The sequence below is a fragment of the Gallinula chloropus genome, assembly GCF_964237585.1.
Source record: "Gallinula chloropus genome assembly, chromosome: 14".
In the NCBI taxonomy this organism is placed as follows: Eukaryota; Metazoa; Chordata; class Aves; order Gruiformes; family Rallidae; genus Gallinula; species Gallinula chloropus.
In genome coordinates this window covers 13,479,793-13,494,839 of record NC_140099.1, presented here as the reverse complement: position 1 = coordinate 13,494,839, position 15,047 = coordinate 13,479,793, and the positions used below count along the sequence as shown (strand labels likewise).

Here is a 15,047-nt window from a genome sequence, read left to right as displayed (position 1 = left end):
ATGCAGAAGGGGTTTTTTGACAGTCTGCCAAAGGGTCTTTGTTCATCTTGGTAATACCATAATTTGGTTTATTACTGGGCTTGGAATGATGCAAAAATATGTGACCTTAATTGGGACACAGGAATTCCCCAGCTCTGATGTCTGTATGTTCTCTGATCTTAGCAGATCTCCATGTTTGTGTTTCTGAAAAAACAGGGTTTTATCTTTTGCTTTATGAAGGCATTTGGGGGTGATGGTGGTGGTGATTTCTTAAATATTTTACTATTATTTTTTAGATGTTTTGCCCTTGCCATGAACTAACTTGCTCTTTGCTTTCTCTCTACTTTGGCAAAGTGTAGTATGAAGCACTGGTGTATCTTCATAGTATGTATTGCCTGGTTTTGAGGTTGATGTGGTATGAAATAAGTGAGGAAGAGGATGACAGTATAAAAAAGTAGGTAGGTCCAGCCTAAGTAACTTCTCTCCCTAGGGGAGCAAAAATCGAAGAAAATTATCATCTCTGCAGCCTTTTTAATTTAACATTTCTAATAATTAGGTGAGTTCTGACTATTTATTGATCCTCTGGTGGCTGATGTGCTGCCCCCCAGTACTTGTAAGCTGGAAATGAACAGATGCCACTGACCTGGCAAAAGAATGGAATTTACAATTTACTCAACCACAAGCCCTGGCAAACTTTGTTATTAATATATCATTAGGAATAAGGTGCCAAGAGCTCTCTCTCTGAACTCGTAAGTGTCCTTAAATTACCTCCTGTTGCTTGAATTAACTTGGAAGCTGCTAAAACCATATCAGTTTAGAAGGGCCTTTGTTTTTTTTTTTCCTGGGGATCTTGTACAGCTCCAAACCATTTGCTTTTTTAAAACATTGAGATGTATTATCACAGCATTGCTTTTTTATGCAATAAAACAACACCAACCATGAAACTTTAATGCTGCAAGAATCATTCACAGAATGACAAGGTTGGAAAAGACTTTAAGATCAAGTCCAACCATTCCTGTCCTCTACTAAACCATGTCCCTGAGCACCTCATCTACCCGTCTGTAAAACACACCCAGAGAAGGTGACTCAACCCCCTCCCTGGGCAGCCTGTTCCAGGCCCTGACAACTCTTTCAGGGAAGAACTTTCTCCTAACATCAGATCTGACCCTGCCCTGGGGCAGCTTCGTGCCATTTCCCCTTGTCCCATCTCCTGTCCCCTGGCTGAAGAGACCTTCACCCACCTCTCTGCACCCTCCTGTCCGGTAGCAGTAGGTGGTGATAAGGTCTCCCCTCAGCCTCCTCTTCTCCAGGCTGAACACCCCCAGCTCCCTCCGCCGCTCCTCATAGGATTTGCCCTCCAGCCCCTTCCCCAGCCTGGTTGCCCTTCTCTGGACTCGCTCCAGGACCTCAATGTCCTTCTTATGGTGAGGAGCCCAGAACTGGACACAGCACTCGAGGTGCAGCCTCACCAGTGCCCAGTACAGGGGCACAATCCCCTCCCCAGACTTACTGGCCACACTATTTCTGATACAGACCAGGATGCCATTAGCCTTCTTGGCCTCTTGGGCACTCAGCTGACTTGTATTCTTCAAAGAATTTGAAGAGTTGAAGCCAAGTCAAGAAACTTGCTTGGAGATTTGACTGCTTATCCTTGATTTACTCATTTTTTACCTTCCTCTGAAAGACAAAAGTAGAAGTGACAGCAGTGTGTTACTAATAAGTGTCCTTTAAAAATTCTCATCCCTCCAATTATGAAGCCATCATTCCTTTTAAATACAGGGATGTCTGTCTTACAGTGGCAACTCTTCCTGTTCATATAGTAGCACTATGAAGAGTTGTTATAAATGACCTGAATTGCTTTATTAACAAAAAGTACTGCTACAGCTCACTGAATATCCCAAATTACCAGTACAGTGTATGTCTTTATTGTATTGTAGAATCATGTTAAAGGTTGGTTCTTCCTTTTATACACCTGTAACATCTTGACTCAAAGGATTTGTTTTTTCCCTGTCTGGGTATGATGAGACAACCAGTGTATCAGAGTAAGAGAACATTGTACTCCACTCCTTTCTTTGCTTAACCGCTGCTGCAAAATCTAGATTCTTTAATCCCAACCATGTCAGGTAATACTTTGTTACCTCGTACACCTAAAGGGAATCAAATTATTGCAATAACTCTGAAGCACCTTTTTACATATGCTATTAATAATACAGTTGAGTATGAAGTGGAAAATGTTTTAATATTTAGTGACAAATCAGTTTTAAAATGAGACTTTAATTGCTGCAATTTTGTGCCTTTGAAAATCTTTTAACGCCTAAAGGGGACTTCTTATTATTTTATGCATCAGCTTTCAATGGAACTCATAAAATTGGTACTTCTGGGTTTTCAGTTTTTCAAGAAGATTTGGATTTTTATTTTTTTATAGCATTTATGTAGATGAAACTCAAGACAGGCTTTATTGAAACAGTTGTTATATGTCCTTCTCTAGTTGTAATAACCTGCACCTCAAATGTTGCAGTTGCGACCGAGCACTGGTGAACTTGGTGAGGGCTTGCAAGGTTCACCCAGATTAAACAATGCCAGATACAGCACATACACTTTCAGCAGCCTGTCAGTTTTGGGTACAGTTGAAATTCAGTTATTGCAGATAGTTTTACAAATGGAATCTGCTGTGTATAATTTCTGCTGCTCTTTGAAATAATTGTTGATATAAATCAGTTGCTTCATCTTTACTGTTGGCAGTGAAGCTTATTGCTAGGAAACCGTGTTTTGTAGGCTTAAGAGTTGTTTTCCAATGGAGTAATTTTAAGAGCTTGCTGATCTAATAGCAAAAATATCAACTTGAATTAGCTGATACTTGAAAAGAGACTGCCCATTTCCAGCTGAAGGGGGAAAAAAGCAGAAATTGAATTGTGATAATGTCATTGTGCTGGTGTCTGAGTATTTCAGATGATTGTTAGCCCTTACTGAATTAATGAAAAATTTGGATCACTACTTCTTCCTCCCACCCCATTATAGTGAAGACAAGGAACAATCTTTTTTTCCATCTCCATCCACTCTCTTCTCACAAAATTAATGGGCAGTTATTTTCAGAGACACAGCTGAGAATTGATATTTGTCCCTGCTGCCTTAAACAATAAAACTTACTAATTTTATGTTGTTGTTCTTTACTTTCCTTTCACATGGAATCAGACATCCGCTAATGACCTGGGATCCTAGCCAAGAGCTAGCGGTGATGGGAGAAAATGCAGGATATTTATAACTTCATTACGAACCATCATTTATTCCTTGCTCTTTTCATTGCAAGAGAGATATAATTCAGTATAAAAACAAACAACTGACAGCTCTCAGTATTTATTTTGCTCGTTTCAAGAGTACATTAGTAAAACTGCACTGCTTTTGTACATGTGTTTGTGGGTTTGGGTTTCTTTTTTCTTCTTTTGGCACAGATAGTGACAACAACATTAAAAGTGACAAATTATCTGATTTTTCTGGCATGAAGTAATATCTGGGCCAGGGGAGTGCAATGTCTAAAACGTGTTTTGGTCCTAGTAGAGTAAAACAGTATGACTGTAGATAACATTGTGTTGATGCTTTTAGCTGTGACATTAGCCTTTGCTAAACCTTTAGAAAAGCTGATTTGTTTATACATATATTTTTTAGTTTCCCTTATTATTTTGGGGTTTTTTTTTAGTTTCTCTTTTATTCTTGCACACTCTGGCCCGGAATTCACTCAGGAAGAATCTTCCTTCAGTGTGCATTGCTGTCACTAGTGTAAGTCAATGTGTTACTGTTCTGCTGGTGAAGATGCACAGCATAGAAATGAAATCTGTTCCTCTGATATCCATCTTGGGGAATAAACACCCTTGCGGGTAGAGCAGCGCTCAGACCTGCATCCCAGCTTCCTGGCACAGAGAAACAAAACCAGGAAGTTTCTCAGTTGTTCACAAAGGGCTTTGCAGACAGCATTGCAGGTCGTGTGTAGCTACTCACTTGTCATCATCTTCCTTTTCCTAAGGGTGTTTATTGAAGTTTTAGTCTAGTTCTAAAGAGCTGCATAATGCAGTGATGCTGCAGAGTAGTCTTTTCATGCCTTATGCACAGTCTTTCACTTTTTTTTCAAAAAGCAGGCATAATCAAAAAATCTGTGTTTTTTGGGGATGTCTAATAAGATGGGTTTATATGTAATGCTTTTTTAACACATAATCATTTTGATCTCCACCCTCCCCTCCATAGCCCTTCCTGCCCACCCCTGTCTTTTATTGCAATTCTATCATGACAGAAAATCTAATACGAAGGGAAGAATTGCTCAAAATCAGGGAAGGAGTTTTCTTCAGCTGGGCAGTAAGCAGGATGTGTGTTCCTAAAGTCTAGGCAGGAGATCAAGAATTATCAACCGATAATTTGACACGTGTGAGAAGTTGTATATATGCAAGTAACTGCATCTGTAAGGACTGTTTACATAACTTGAACAGGGCTCTTGAAAAAACAGAGCACCTGTGACAACTGCTTTACAGACTGTATCTCCTGAAAGAGGGAGTCTGAAGATGGACTTCTGCCAAGTGATCCACAGGTTTAGATCAGAAAAAGAAACCGCTCCCCAAGGCAAACAGTCCTTTTCAGTCCTTTTCCTTTAGAGTTCCTCTTAAATGGTGACAGTTGGTAACCATTAGCTTTTGAGGAGAAATTGAGGATGTTTTCACTGTGTTTCCCTAACAAATATTTGCTGTTCTCCTGGAGAGAACCACCAAGCCTGACATTCACTAAGCAAAAGGGGGTTTGTTCAGCCCTGAATGGATAGGATTAGCCTGTCTTGATTTGATGGGCAGATGATATACCGGAATGAAACTTAGACAAAACACAAAATAAAACTTAAATCTTAATTTTTGGCTTTATTAATGAATACTTCGACAGATTGGTCGGGTTTTTTTTTCCTGTGTAGATAGCTTTGTTATGATAAGTATTATTGGACTGAACTAAGTCAAGTATTGATACAGTGTCAAATGCTGTGGGGTTTGGGTTGTATGGTGGTTTTATCCAAATTGCCCTCCTATAATCCAGTGATAACATGATAGGAATCCCTGTTGGGCATGAGAAGAGACACCAGACAAAGAATGTGTTTTCAAGCTGGTAGATGAACACGCCAGGTGTTATTTTTGCAATGGGTATCTGATCTTTCAGGTTTATGTTTGCAGTAGATTATCAGCAATTTAATAAAAACGGGGGGAAAAAAAGGTTGTGCCCTCGGTTGTGGTGAACTTCAGCACTTCTGAGAAGGAGCAAGATTTCTGTCAGAACATGGATAAGTGAGATTGATGTGACAAGCACAAAGATTTTCCTTTTTCAACATGAGATTGTTTTTTATGAGCAGAGGTATGTTTTTGTGACTGTATAGTTCAAGGATAAAATGATAGAAATATAAAGCTACCACTCGCCCTAGTCAGTATTTCTCACATTCACCCTCCTGTCCCCTATACAAACACTGTATATTTGTCATATGTTATCTAAGACTTTTACTAGTATTTTACATTTCCATCTAAACATCTTCATCAAGATGAAGCTTTCATGCCATTAAATATAGCCTATGTGTGTACATTATCACATAGATCTGGCAGTTTTTCCATTGGAAGAAAAATCACAGCTGATAAGATGAACAAAGAGGTCATTGTTGTCTCTCACAGGGAGAATTAAAGCACAAAGGGATTTAAGGACACACAGGAAGTCTGTTGGCAGAGCCAAGAATTGGACTGTCTCTCAAGTTCTGGTGCAAATGCTTCTGCTGTGGGCCAAGCCTCTTGAGCTGGAGAGAAGCCGTCCCTTTCAGTCCCCTGCTTCCGGTTTCACTGGGAAAAGAAGCTGAAAAGGCTGGATAGGGAGAAGGAAAAGGAGTAATCCTAGCTGTGAAGCGGCAGCTTTTTAACAAGAGAGAAGAAATGTTCCCAAACTAACCGACCAATGCCTTCCCCCCTCTCCTTTGTCCTATTCAAACCAAAAAGTAATGTTGCTGAAGTAATCCTAATGTCACAGTAAAGGGTTCTGTGCAGCCGATCAGCATAATACACTTCCCTTTGCCTGTGCTTTTGCTGGCTGTGTACAGAAAGCCCTTCAGCTGACATTTGTTTAATACTCTTTAAGAGAAAACATGTGTGGAAAAAGCCTTGTGCTATTGGAACAAACCCCTACGTTTGTTTTCAGCTATTCCTTCCTTCCATCCTCTTGCATCTTCCTTGCCTTTTTGATTTAAATTAATCTTTGGGGTTTTGTGAAGGTTTTGGAAGGAAGGCTTTCATTATTTTGGCAGGAAGTGTTTAGTTCTGTATAATTCTGTTTCATGAAATATTTTTTTCCACCTCTAATCCAAGTCTTGGATGCTACATCTGAGCTGTAGCAGCAATTTAATTAAATAGAATTTGATCATAACCCAAACAGTAACAGCTTGAGGCAGAAAAGATTCTGTAAGGAAAACACACCAAAGATGAGCTACTGCATAACTGGGGTTCATAGTGGAGGTGATGGCAATTAGATATTGCAGGACTGAGCCTTTTATCTTTTATGCAGTTGCTTAAACTATCCTCACTTATCGGTTGGGAGCAATTTTGTTTGGATAGTAAATAGCAGCACCATTTGTATAGTAAGTAAATTTTGTACCTGAATTTGCTGCAGTTGTCTTGATGCTCTGAGGCTTCCTATCTGTTTTCTTGTTTGTGTGGTGAATCGTTAATGAAAATTGAGCCATTGAGGTTTTTTCAGCATTTATAAAATCATTTATTGCTTTTATGGTGAAAAGGAACTGTTGGCTGTATGTCTTAAGGGCAGCCTCTTCCTCTTTCATTAAACCAGTGGTATTTTAAAGGGTATCTTTAAATTGTACAGTGCAAGGAAATAATCTGGTTCTCGTCCCAGTGGGAATGTTTCTGTATATTCTAACTTTAGCCTGATGTTTTACAGGACAAGTGGTATGCTTTTAGTGACTTGTTTGTTGATGTTGAGGGTTGTGGACTATGCGCTGCATGGGGTGGTTATGTCCCATGTGCAGCACTCTACATTTGGTGTTGTTAAACCCCATCCCATTGGTCTCAGCGTAAACCTTACCCCATTGGTCTCATGTCTGTGTGTGACACACAGAAAGGTTATAGATCAAAAGGGTTATCCACAGGCTGTTGGTTTGATAGGAACCAAGAGGTCAAGGAATATAAAAGAAAGGAAAAGGCTTGAAAAGAAGTTTTTAAACCCAAGAAGATTCACTCTTCTAATATTCAAGGAAAGATCTCAATATAAAATAACAAAGTCCCAAACCATCAGTGCATATTTTATTTCTTACTGGCACTAGCACAAAAAAATATGTTTTCATTCCAGGAAAAGAGTCATCTCTCTGCTGTATGTATTTATACACAGGCATGCAGGTCCAATGTGATATAATCTCAGGCTAATAAATCAGGTGTTTTGCAGTATCTTGAAAAGTCATAATTTAAGAAGGAGGTAGAGTAGCTGCTTTAAATGTTGACTTTTAAGCCAGTGAAAGAGAGTGCCAAGATTTTTAGCTTCAGAAGACTTCTGATTCTGCTGTCCATGGTTAAAATTCTCAAGTACTCTTGAAAAAGCAATCCAGAAATGTGCCTTAGCTTGTTCTGGTTTATTATTTTCTCTTTTGAAATAGGTAGTGAACCCAGACTGTCTGATCACGGGCAACCTGATAGAAACTGCAAGTTTGTAATGTGGTTTTCCTTTGTGTTCCAAGCTGAGGGCAGTTTGCATTTCATGATTGGCACTTCTGGTAGAGTTTCAGAGTTTGTTTGTGGAGTGGCACATTCATTTGCCTTCTGATATTTGGATTCCAAAGAAAACATGTAGTCAATCTTTCTACCTTTAACTAGAATGAACTCAGTAGTCATAGTTAGGCTGTACAGAATCCTACTGATCAGGTAAAATAAAAGCAATAGGGCTACTAGCACAGTTTCATACGTTTATTCAATTCCTATTTGAACTGGAGCTCCCATAGATGATGAGGTACAAAAACAGATGTTCAAACACTGCTACAAGCAACCTCAGAGAAAACCCAACCCCCAGCCTAATCCCTGCAGTTATGTTTTTCCCACAACTGGCAAAGCAAGTCACGCAGACAAAATGCTGCCTGTGATCTTATTTTATACTGTCCTGTGTTTACTCCATTTTAAGGAATAATTTTCTCTCAGTTCTGTCAACAGAACTGGGGAACATTTCTGCCTAAAGTGGGTAACAGAAGACTGCTTTTATAATGGCTACTGAGAGAGATTTCTGGTGGTAACTCCATTCTACTCTTTTGCTTTGAATGTATGGTTTTCTTAGATGTCTTTCAACAGGGCAAGCTTTGGAAGCTCCTAGAGACTAATTCTGGTTTGGTGTGTTAACAGTGAGCAAAAGGTGACATGTTACTGTGCATGAGAAGAAAGCTTTTGGTCATCAGTGGTGTCCCTTACTGACTAGACAGGTCAGATACAAGTATTGCTTAGATGAGGTCGGCTTACAGGCTGTGGGATCTGTAATTCTGATGCCTAATGCTCCTATTAATGTCATTGTGTCAAAGAGTCTTGATCCTGCCTTTCTGCCAGGTTTATTCTGAGGACTGTAAGAACTTGGGATGGGGGAGATCCTTAAGAATTGTACAGCCCAAATACAAAGTAAGGGATAGTAAGGAGGGAAGCAGTTAAACACTACCAATCAGCGTCAGGCCTGTGCATCTAGAAGATGATCTGTGATTCTGTGATTCTGTAAACCAGTGCTGGACACAATACTGTGTCTAATAAATGAAAAAGGCAAATACTGTGCAGATCCTTCTTCCCATGGAGTTCGTAAAACTACAAGTTCCCTGAGTAATGCAAAGTGTTTATAGACAGGCAAATTAGTCACAGGCTGTTTTGTTTCTTCTGGTCTTTCCAGGTGTTCCAGGACCTTGGCACTTCTGTGTTGTCAGGTGCATTTCGAGGATACAACATCTGCCTCTTTGCATATGGACAGACAGGTTCAGGAAAAACTTACACAATGATGGGAACACCTGTGAGTTGCACCATTCACTTTACACTTAGGGGTGAGGGGAGGATGTCCAGCAAAAACACTATACGATGGTACATGTTGAGCAGAATGCTTATACATATTTTATTTGGTATTGACATATATAAAATGCAAGTTAAGTCTTTACACGTACGTAAATAGTGCAGCATCAGCTAAAAATACTAGAAAGGTTATTTTAGATAACCTTCATCTTACTATGTATGAATTTATCACTACATTAGAGAACAACAACAAAAAAATCTAGACCCTGATATTTCTGGGTTTTACAAAGGTATAGCTCAAGATTGTACAGATTAATCCTTCTCATAGAATTGTTTGGCAGTTTGAGCTATGCTGAAATTGTACCATATGGTCATTGCTTTAATGTTGCAATATGATTCTGTTCTTTTCTTGTAACTTGGCTTCTATTTAAAAAAGACTTTTGCAAGAGTGATAGCAAGTATGTGGTTTAATTTTTGTTTGTTTATTATTTGAAGGCATCCATTGGGTTGACACCTCGTATATGTGAGGTACTTATTTTTTTTTTTTTTTTCACTTTCGTTTATGGAGTTAGATTTTGTTGATGAATTTAAAATTTACTTATACTTTTGGTTTGTGCAGGGCCTCTTTTCAAGGAAAGATGATTACTCAGACCAGACAGCATCTTGCAGAGTAAAGGTCAGGTAAGCGTGTCACTGTTTGGGCAATGCTACAACTGCTTTCAACAACATATTCCTGTAATCAAACAAAGGAAAGATTTTTGGCTTTGTTTCCTTAGATGATAATTTTTTGTAACAAAGAAGAGAACACAGAGGAAGGATGAGAAAGTGTTGATTTTAGTTTTCTATCTCAGCATAGCTCTTTGGATGCTGTCTGTTTACTTTTCTATAGACAGCTGAAATAAGAGTGCATTAACAATTTACTTCCTGTAAATTTGAGCACAATCTTAGTCTTAAATTTGAGCATAATGTTACATTAGGTCCATACTGATTGTTCCCATTGATCTAACGAAACATTAAGTTTGGAAATTTGGGAATTTGAACTCACCAGTGTTTAAAAAAAGCATTTAAAAATTAAGTAAAATACCAAATGCCTTTTGCTTCTTGGAAATTTGCTGCTCTGAGTTCTTTTACCGTGCGCTGCATGGGAAGGGACAGTAATAGATATAATGAAAATTAATTCATTAACTTTACCACAAAAGATTTATGTAAGATTTAGGCAGTTCCATTGTCTATATTTACGCTTTCTCTTTTTTATTTTTTCCTAATCGTGTTCATTTAAAAATCAGGGTGGGTTTTTTTTTGTTTTTCAGTTTTCTTGAAATCTATAATGAGCGTGTCCGAGACTTGTTAGAACAGTCAGACCGAAAGAAGCCTTACACACTTCGAGTTCGAGAACACCCTGAAACAGGACCGTATGTTCAAGGTGAGAACAAGCTTCACAACAGCATCAGAATATCTAGTAGATGTGTCTCACATCTGTACATTTCTTTACCTGTTCTCCTGCCATGATTCTAATTGCTTCTACTCTCCAAAAGTTACTTTACTCAAATATTTTCCTTGCTAATGTGAACATGTGTAATATACTGAAAGCTGGGCTTTCAGAAGAGAAGAGAAGAGAAGGCTGAGGGGGGATCTCATTGCAGCCTTCCAGTCCCTGAAGGGAGCAGAGAAACAGGAGGGGAATCACCTTTTTAAAAGGGTAGATAATGGCAGGACAAGGGGGAATGGATTGAAGCTGAAGTAGGGAAGGTTTAAATTGGATATTAGGGGGAAGTTTTTTACAGGGTGAGTGGTGAGTGGCTGGAACAGGCTGCCCAGAGAGGGGGTGGATGCCCTGTCCCTGAAGGTGTTCAAGGCAAAATTGGATGGGGCGCTGGACAATCTTGTGTAGATCCAGGCCTGGAGGTTGATGGCCCTGCCTGTGGCAGGGGAGGTGAAACTCTGTCATCCTTGGGGTCCCTTCCAACACAGACCATTCTATGATTCTATGAAAGCTTTGCCTCTGTTATCCCACTTGTTAGATATCCTATTTGCGTTTTCAAGCATAGGTTGTTTGTGAGCCACACTTTCGTTTGTTTTAAAGAAATCTTAACTTGATCAAGAAATTCACTAACATCAGCTCTAAATTTGGTTGTTCAGGCCAGCCTGAGGTCCCTCAATAACTGTTTCAGTCCTCAGTAGCAGTACGTTTACAAAATAATAATGATAATACACTCAACTACTTGGTGTTGTAGGCCAGGCCATGAGAAGCAATTAAAATCTGTATTGTCCAGATGAGAACCCAAGAATTTTCCTTCATTAAACTCCAAAATTGCAGGATGGGTAATGCAGGTGCATTATATGAATGAAAGCGACACACACTTTTTAATTCACACTTGCATCAGGAACCCTTTTGGGTGGTTTTCTGGTTCCTAGTGAATCGTAGCTTTCAAGTCAAGTGGAAGGGAACAAAAAAAAATCCCACCACAACATGTGTGCTTTTTCTGTCGGTTATCTGTTAATTCTTATTATCTCTCTCATTGTATTTTGTACTTTGAGTTCATTTCCACTTTCGATTGGTACCTGCACTTCAGAGTCTTGGATAGTGTTAAATTGGAGTTTGGCCATTGTGACTTTGTAAATTGATTAGCTGCTGATATAAAGTTTTCCTGCTGCATTGCCATTTGTCTGACCAACAACTGACAAAAGGCATTTCTCTCAGTGTTGGAGTTCTGGTGCAAAGTCACACAGAGTAGTTTCACAGTGGACATCAGAAGGGAGACTCTTTTCCAAACTGATGCAAGTTTCAAAGACTTAGAGAGCTTGTTCAGAAAGTAAATTCCTCTTTACTCTACCTTACATCAGGTAGGAAGAATTCCAAAGTTCCTTCTGGTATGACTGACTGCAACTGCTTGGCTGGTCACCAAATGGGTAGTAGTAACACCTGGGAGGCGCGTGTTCAGCATGCAAAATGCCTATCGCACCAAGTTTCATTGGTTCTGCCGCATCAGTTCAACCCCCCTCCGCATTGCAACATTATGCATCAGATTGTTGTCGTCGCTTCAAAGATTAAGCTAAGATGTGACAGTAGATAGGGTGACCTGTCCTGATTCAGTGGAGCCTGGAATTCCCAGCTCTCGTTCCCTGCGCACTTGCAGATCAGTCACGCTGTATCTAACAACTGATGGTTGTTAACCCATTTCTCCTCTTGAAATCTGAAATAAGCACTTGGGAAATGTTTCACTTGCATTGGCCTTATACACAAGGGACTATCTGGCATTCTGGTTATTTCAGCTGCGCTTTCCCAGCACATCAGCATCCTGTTTAAGGAGTTGGAAAATAGATGAATTAATGGTCTAATTAGTATGGCAAACTTATAATTCTTTGAAAAGCAGATTTGTAGACATTTGGCCTTTACTGAGGTCTTTCCAAGATTCTCTTTCTACCTGCTTGTTATCAGAGAACTTTATTGTTGGTAGAGTACAGATACTAATTATTTTCTTTTAGCAGCTGCTCATTCACCATGCAAGAAAAGGTCTTTAAACTGCTTCCTTCCTTGGCAATTTCCATCTCTTTTCTCAGGCCTTATATCTCCAGTGATTCCTTGGCCACATATAATGGAGTTTCCTTGTTTTAAAAGAAAATGAAGTTACAGCTTCTGCCAATGGGCTGGCTTGCCTTTTGTCGCTATTTTGTCTTGGTCTGGAACCTTCCAGGCCAAATCTGTCACCACTTTTCCAATACTCCTTTTTGTTTTCTTTTTCTTTTCTTTTTTCTTTCTTTTTTCCTAATTTAATTTTACCCCTTTTGAATAAGGATTGTATATTTGGACAGTAAAATACTGTAAAAAAGTTTTAAGAGGAGTAATTTTATGTTAAGAGTTCTGCAATAGCCCATGAAAGTTCACAATTGATTAGATTTTGTAAAATAAGAGGAAAGGATAAGGGAAAAAGGTTAACCTGTATAATACTTGGTGGATTTGGCCACATTTGTAAATCCAGTATTGAGCCTTCATTTTAGAAGCTTTTCTACCTCCATGTCTTTTGACAGCTTCTGAAAATCATTGTTTCAATGCTTGTATGAAAACTTCCAATTTTGATGATAAATGTGATCTGCATCATGATCACGTGCATGAAAAATGAAGTGATTTCTCTGCTGAAGGCATCATGGGGTATAATTAGATGCTGTTGTGAGACCATGTGAACAGAAGCGATTACCATGAGTCAGTGGCTTAGGGCAAGGGTCAGATGACATAATTCTCTTTTTTTTTAGATACATCTATATAAATGCATATTCAATAAATATGCTTATGTTCCATTTACATCATTAAGAACCTTAAGGGTTTACTTGAGACAATCCTGGCAGGTTTTGGGAAGAGAGTTACAAAGAAGGTATGATCTCACAGCTCCTTTTGGAGCTGAGCACGTTAGCTCTCATGAAAAATAAGCAGCAGTGAGGATACTCTTTTGATGCAGGTGAGAAGAACAGTCAGCTTGATTTTTCATGACATCAAATTCAGGAAGATGAAGTGGTTCATAACACTGGTACAAAATGCCCTTCTCAACTGCAGTAATGCGTTGCTGCAATTAATAATCCCTGATCTCTGTAATGAGGGTCTTCTACGTGCTGAAATAGTCTTTGGCGGTTTTATATATAGAATCACAGAATCACAGGGGTTGAAGGGACCTCTAGAGATCATCGGGTGCAACCCCCCCTGCCAAAGCAGCTCCCCAGCTCATATGGCACAGGTCAGCATCCAGACAGATCTGGAATCTCTCCAGAGAAGGAGACTCCACACCCCCTGGGCAGCCTGTCCCAGGGCTCCTTCACCCTCACTGGGGAAAGGTTCTTCCCCATGTTGGTGCGGAACTTCCTCTGCTCCAATTTGCAGCCATTGCCCCTTGTCCTGTCCCCACAGACACTGAAAAGGGGCTGGCCATTCCCCCCTGCATCCCACACTTCAGATATTTTTAAACATTAATAAGGTCCCACCTTAGTCTTCTTTTCTCCAGGCTGAACAGTCCCAGCTCACCCAGCCTTTCCTCACAGGGTAGATGCTCCAGGCCCTTCATCATCTCCATAGCCTCCTCTGGACTCTCTCCAGGAGATCCCTGTCTTTTTTATACCAGGGAGCCCAGAACTGGACGCAATACTCCAGGTGGGGCCTGACCAGGGCAGAGTAGAGGGGGAGAATCACCTCCTTTGACCTGCTGTCCAGTCTCTCTGTGCAGGATGAGAGCACAAGAATATTGTTTCCAAGAGCTAGATGGCTGAGAATAGAATTATCAGCAAACTCACTGGAAGGGCAGCTTGTTTTGTGTTCCCCTTCAAAGGAATTTGCTCTATGGGAGAAAAACGGTGAATAATAGCACAGCTGAGAAGTTTGCCAGTATTTCCCATAGATGCAGAATGCAAAGGACCAACATTTGTATTTGCATCATGCTTGTTGCGTGCCATCAGCAATTTTGAGGTTTGCTGACTTTGGTCAGGAGCTCCCCAGTGTACCATTAGTTGCATGGCTGGTGTCAGTGATATCCAGAGTTAGCACTAGATGAAGTACAGAGAGAGGAAAATCTTAAAACTTAACCCCTTTAAGGATGTTTAGATGCTCTGGGCAGTGCATTTTCCATTTTCAGGCCCAGCCAGGAAGTCCCAGCTCTGAACACTAAGCATTTGAATAGTTTCCAGCCCATCATTTTTCCACGTAAAGGCTGTGAGATTGTAGCCTTTAAAATGCTGAAAGTGTTTCAGTGCTTTCTGTTGGAATTGTTTCAAACTTCTCCCTCACAGATGGTTGCACTGTTAAGGAATAGGCCTCTCTTAAATCAGGAAATGATGCAATCTATTTTGTTACTCTGAGACAGATTTCTGGGGGAGATCCTTTCTTACTCCAAGGCAGATTTCTAGACAAGCCAGTGTGTTTGATCTTTCTATGGGACTTGAAAATGACCTTTCTTTTTCTAGCAGGCAGCAGAGCGCTTCATCATTTCTTTTCAGACAACACATAGAACATTTCATTCACCTTATTGAGAAATTAGATGTTTTGAACTCTGTGCTAAA

The 15,047-nt window shown here is 39.8% G+C and overlaps 1 protein-coding gene across 1 annotated transcript in view; it reads left to right on the top strand.

The window, feature by feature from the left end:
• Positions 1 to 15,047, top strand: part of STARD9 (StAR related lipid transfer domain containing 9) — a gene marked incomplete at its 5' end in the record, with an annotated part of 97,171 nt that overhangs the window by 30,893 nt on the left and 51,231 nt on the right. The window contains 4 exons of the mRNA XM_084270444.1: positions 8,896 to 9,012; positions 9,504 to 9,536; positions 9,628 to 9,689; positions 10,319 to 10,431. Of these exons, the coding sequence (XP_084126570.1) occupies positions 8,896 to 9,012; positions 9,504 to 9,536; positions 9,628 to 9,689; positions 10,319 to 10,431 (325 nt within the window). The remainder of the gene's footprint in view (positions 1 to 8,895; positions 9,013 to 9,503; positions 9,537 to 9,627; positions 9,690 to 10,318; positions 10,432 to 15,047) is intronic.